At 36.8% G+C, this 5876-nt stretch overlaps 2 protein-coding genes across 2 annotated transcripts; one reads left to right on the forward strand and one right to left on the reverse strand.

Moving 5' to 3' along the window:
- On the reverse strand, positions 6–1479 carry LOC104788931 (scarecrow-like protein 9; the record flags this gene model as incomplete). The annotated part of the gene is made up of 1 exon (XM_010514693.2): positions 6–1479. A coding segment is annotated over exon 1 (1353 nt), but the record flags the coding sequence as incomplete, so codon positions are not given.
- Positions 4426–5866, forward strand: LOC104785728 (expansin-A3-like). The gene is made up of 2 exons (XM_010510995.2): positions 4426–4643; positions 4845–5866. The coding sequence occupies exons 1-2, from the start codon at positions 4484–4486 to the stop codon at positions 5177–5179; spliced, it is 495 nt and encodes a 164-aa protein (XP_010509297.1). The 5' UTR covers positions 4426–4483; the 3' UTR covers positions 5180–5866.

A 5876-nucleotide genomic window follows, 5' to 3' on the forward strand; every position in this document is an offset into this window, starting at 1 on the left:
TTATTGGTTATGAAATAAGAGAGCTTCCTAAACGGACAACACGCAAGAAAAAGCTGGTGAGCCTTCAACACAGCTGCAGCTGATCTCGGTTTACTCACAATCCCTTTGTAAATCTGGCTTCCGGTACCTGCTAACCTCGCCTCGAGACCATTAGCAAAACAATGAGCCAACCTCTGGTTCCCATCACCAAACGGCGTAGAATGCTGCCTTATCTGTTTCAACAACTGGCCCGCACACCTACGGTCATCAGCTGCAACAGCTTGAGCACAATGTATCAACAAACTTCTCAAATCCACAACTTCTTTTTTCCCATTTTGCCCTCCTCCTCCTCTTCCTCCTCCTCTTCCACGTCCTCTTCCTCTAGCTCGTCTCTTCCCACCTTGAGCCACTGAAGCTTTCTTCTTCTCCACTCCTTTCTTCAGAACTTCACGCAACGCATCAAACTCCTTCATGCTCTCTTCACCAGGAACATGAACCAAGATCTTATCTACAACATCTGACCTCAAAATATCCTCACCAAACACAGCAGGTAGCTTACTACTCCTCTCTTCTTCTTCCACACAAATCTCATCACGGCTAGAGTTCTTCCTTCCTCTGCTCATACAACTCTCCTCTCTAAAATTCACAATCAACTCGTTTTGTTCAGGAAGTAACCTATTAGCTTCTTCAATCCCATCCCTAAACAACCAAACAGATTGATGACTCTCCCCACTCGAATCAGCATACAAACTCTTCTTCGACGACTGGTCCATTCCAAAACCATTAGATTGAGGAACACTTAAAACCGATGAACAACGACTCTGAGGATTTCGAAAATCTAAAGTAAAACCACCACCGCTCAGTGGCTTGATACCACCATTCCCAAAACCTATACAATCACCTCCGGTGTAGTTACCTGGAACAACACGGTCAAGATTCTCACCATTCCGCTCAGCGAACGAAGCCACCACCAAGTTCCGTTCAGGAGACGGAGGATACTTCTTACCAATAGCTTCGTAAAGCGATCTCTCAGCAGCTTCGAGATCTAGAGACTCTTGGAGCATGCATACTTTATCATCCATGTCTTCTTCGTTCAACATCTGACTAATGTATCCTAAAACAGCATCGGAGAAATCAAAATCATCAGCCGGATCTTCTTCTTCCACTTCCACTATTTCCCGAATAAACTCCGACGGAGCAGCGACGACGGTGTTACAGTGATCGGAGGAGGAGAGGTTGTAATTGAAACCGTCGTATAGTGACACCGGAGTAAACTGGGTATGATTAGGGAGTAGCGAAGTGGATTGATCGGGTAAACCGGGTAAACGGTTCCGATTAATCGAAGGAGACATCCCGGTTAGACCTGGTTCAGTAACCATTTTTATCGATTGAGAGAAATTAATGAAAGAAGCAGGTGTGATTAAGGAAGAAGAAGAAGGAGAGACTTTAGAGGGTGGGGAGGGGACCGAAGAGAGAAAGGAATCGGAATAAATGCGTTTAAAATTAATTTTAAAGATAATTAAGAATTTATAATAAAAAGGTCTAATCTCCGAGGTAGGGAAAAGCGAATCTCAGCCGTTGGATCTTTATGCGTTTTTTGTGGGGACCTGTCGTCGTCGTCGTCGTCGTGCTTTATCATTTGTTTATTGTTTTGACAAATTAGCTAAAATGTACTTATCGGTTCATTGATTGCCACGTGTTGTCATTACAGTAAGTTAAAGCTTACATAATTGTTGTTTTAATATGCAAATTAGTAAGTAGTACACTATACTTTTTCTTTTTTTTTTTAGTGGTAAGTACATATTTAATGAGATTTTTTTTTCCCCAACTTGGATAGTTGGATCGTACTAAAATCAAACCTTAATTATTTATTTTTTCTTTCTAGAACCTTAAAATGTCGAGAAATCATTTTAATTTCTTAGTTAAGATTAGGGGGCCTAGTTAAACTAATAAGAGAGCCGCTGGACCTTTTCTTTCCCCCAAGAACACAATGGCTATGAGCCTATGATTATGAACTATCGTTTCCAACTTTAAATAGATACCATTTTTTTGTGGTATCACTAGTTTAACTCCATGCTGTGTGTTCAGTATCAATATTCGCCCGAAATTATAATATGATATCAACATGTTCGCTTAAGAAACGTAAAAGACCCGATAGAGATCAACTAGTATTATGTTAAGTCAAGCATATGTAGAAATACCTTCTTTGTTTTTTTGTGCAACGATCGATGTAGAAATACCTTATACATAGGGTCGAGCGCAAACGTACGTAATCACGTGTATTGTTTGCATATCGTTTTCTATATATCCCTTGTGTGACGTTCGGAGTGATATATTTTGATTGTATGTGATGGTTTATATTCTTTGGTAAGTACTATTCTGTCGTTCTTAATTATTTTCTTATAGCAACTAGCTAATTTCCTCCTGGATATGTTCGTTCGCGCGTCGTCGTTTTATGCATCCTTCTTTCGTTATCTTGCTTTTATCTTTAGCCACTTTTTATGTTTAATTCCATAAAACCAAGCAAAACCTTATTCATTTCGTTTTAGAGCTAAGTTTGTTTCTTACAAACGACGTGCAACTTCTAGATCTTAAGTAAATTCCTATTTGTCACCGCAACACTAGAACCATCTATTTAATATGCAGTCCTCGACACAAACCAGGCAGCACCAATCCACCCATCGTCATGGATGACAGACCTTGGTGAAATTAGAGAGCATAACTTTGACACATATTAGACCATTTTCTTAATTAATAAGTATGTATAGTAGACTGTTGTATTTCGCGCAGATTGTTATTCTGTATATATAGTTGATTTAGTGCGTTTGAGCTGGAAGCCTGGAACTAACAAAATTAGAGCAAAAATCAACGATTTACATCTTTGAAGTCAAACCATTTCTATAGATTTTTATTTTTTATTTTTTTATTGTCCATTTTCTATATATAGTTATTTACTTCTCTATATATCTATATATATATATATAATATTCCAATAGTTCCCTGTTAATCTTACAAATTTTTACTATATCAATGTAATAATGTGTAAATACAAGAGCTTGATCCTCATAGAAAGCTGCCAAGTACCAGCTTTGAGCCCATGATCTTTTCTTTTATAAAATATTTATTTTTGCATGTTTTTTTGGGAAAAAAAAGACCATAAAAATGTCAATCTGCATGTTTAAGTTGCTCGGAGTCCCTATATGTGAGCGAGGGCCGGCCGGCTTTAGTGAAGTTATATATATACTCTTCAACTGAAGTTACGTCTCTTCCTGTTAAAATGATCGAAACAAAATTTATTGTTTCAAAATATCAAATTATTTAGATAAAATGTTTTCATAGTTACAGCCTTCTAAAATTAGTATATCTTTATGTTTTCTCATTTACATGATAATTTCACCATATCAGGTCGAGTACGTCATGAAAAACAATTTGTACTTTTTTGTTGGAGAGTTCGAAATAGAAATCTCAATTATTGTAAACAGTATATACACAGAGCTGCTGTAAACTCACCTATCCTGAGCCCTTAAAACTTACAAATCACATGGAACCCTTATAGAATTTGTGTAACAACAATTATATCAGAGACACTCCACATGCATATCATGTAATACGATAGCTCAAGAAGCTTGTCATTCAACTATTGCGGCCCTATGTCATCCAATTTAATACACAACTTTATTATTGTTCAAAAAATTCATAAAATAAACAATATTTATGTGCTGCAAAACCTAATATATTTATTTGTATGTCGACCACATGCTCTTAATGTGATGCTCTCGATTCGTTTGGTTCATTTATATGATATGTTCACAAGAAAATATACAAGAAATATGCATACATGTATATATATAATATATATTTTTTTATTTTGTTCTTTCTATAAGCAATTACTGAGCATACACATACATTTATTTATGCTAATTGCTCTGTAACCAAAAAAAAAACTATACATGCGTGCATGCGTAGATAATGGCAAATAAAATACTATAACCTATATACTTCGTAAAAAGAAAAGACAAACATACGTAATTGTGTTTGGCATTTGTTTTTTTGGTTTGATTCGGCCAAAAGAAATCGAATTGGCTTTTACGGTTTTTAACTAATATGTATGAATGAATACTTTTGGATTGTAATTAATCGCTTTGGTTTTTAACTATGAATACTTTATATGTCTATTATTATAATTTTCACATTAGAAAACATACATATAATTGTTTCAATTTTGGTTTACTCTGTCAGCCTACACGAAGAAGTCACCATTAAGTTTAAATGAAAACAGAAATAGATCGATTCGGTTTATTCACCCATTAAACCGGTGAGATGGAAATCAATTAATTTACCTCAAAACCCAATACTCTGCAAAATTTACAGAAAATGACCCAAATTGTATTGTAATGTTAAAAAAACCCAACCAGCCTCTCAGTCCCCCATAAATACACATAGTCCTTCCCGCTTTCTCTCAGTCCTATCCAATACAGACATCTCTCTCCCTCTCTCTCCTATAATGACGGCTACAGCGTTTGGGATCTGCTTGTGGTTGGCCGTTACGGCTTCCTTTCTCTTAACAGCTACAAACGCCAAAATCCCCGGCGTTTACAGCGGCGGACCGTGGCAGAACGCACACGCCACTTTCTACGGCGGTAGTGACGCCTCCGGAACCATGGGTATATATGCTCACTACTCACTACCTTACCAAATTCACCATTATCAATTTCGTTTCATATATATAACCATAAATTACGATTTCTAACTTCTTCTTGTTTGAGAAAGTTCTTAACTTCGTTTGTGCTCTGTTTGCTCTGTTGTTTTTTTTGTAAAGTTCCTAACTTTATTGTGTGTGTTTTTGGCGCGTGGTGTTTTGCTAGGTGGCGCGTGTGGATACGGGAACTTGTACAGCCAAGGATACGGTGTGAACACGGCGGCCTTGAGCACTGCTCTGTTCAACAACGGCTTTAGCTGCGGTGCTTGCTTCGAGATTAAGTGTACCGACGACCCGAGATGGTGTGTTCCGGGAAATCCTTCGATTCTTGTGACGGCGACGAACTTTTGTCCGCCGAATTTCGCTCAGCTGAGTGATGACGGAGGATGGTGCAATCCGCCGCGTGAGCACTTTGATCTCGCTATGCCTATGTTCCTCAAGATCGGTCTCTACCGTGCAGGCATTGTCCCCGTCTCCTATCGCAGGTCTCTCTCTCTCTGATTTTTTTTGTCCTTTTCCAAATCTTTTTTACTTTTCTGCATCGTTTTGGTTTTTCCGGTAATAATAATATAATTTGGTGAATCAGTAAGAATTTAACTGTACACTAGGGTGAAGATATTACACAATAGTAACTTTTGCAAATCTAATTTATGTTAAATGAGATTCATGTTTTGATGGGAAATAGTGTTTTATTGTGTAAAGAAAACTAATTAGAGGCTTTCTTGTTTGATTACTCGCTATGCTAGAAAATTGAGTAAATTTTTATAAAGACTCTTTTTGTTCTAAAATGCAAATGTCTTGATTTTTTTAAAATGACGTATTTTATTTGTCCACAATATTTTCTTTTTTAGGTGCTCTACTTTTATGTATACTTGTACCGACTACCGAACATGTTATGATTTTTATTATCTCTGTGTGTTTTGTTTTCTTCTAGGTTTCTTCTAGCACTTTTTAGATAACGGCCTATGAGTTTCAGACTTCAGAAACTGAAACCATCGCTCTCAATAGTATTATTATTATTACTTACTTTGTTTTTTACTCTGAAACAGTTTATATTAATTTATAAGTATTTCAATTTATCTTTTCGGGAAAAGAAGCAGGACACACTAACCTAGAGATCCATCTCTCTCTCTCTCCCTCTTCATCTCTCTTGTCTTGTTGTTAATAATTTGTCTGAACTCTCTGTTTCTTCTGAAGG

Source organism: Camelina sativa, chromosome 5 (assembly GCF_000633955.1).
Source record: "Camelina sativa cultivar DH55 chromosome 5, Cs, whole genome shotgun sequence".
In the NCBI taxonomy this organism is placed as follows: Eukaryota; Viridiplantae; Streptophyta; class Magnoliopsida; order Brassicales; family Brassicaceae; genus Camelina; species Camelina sativa.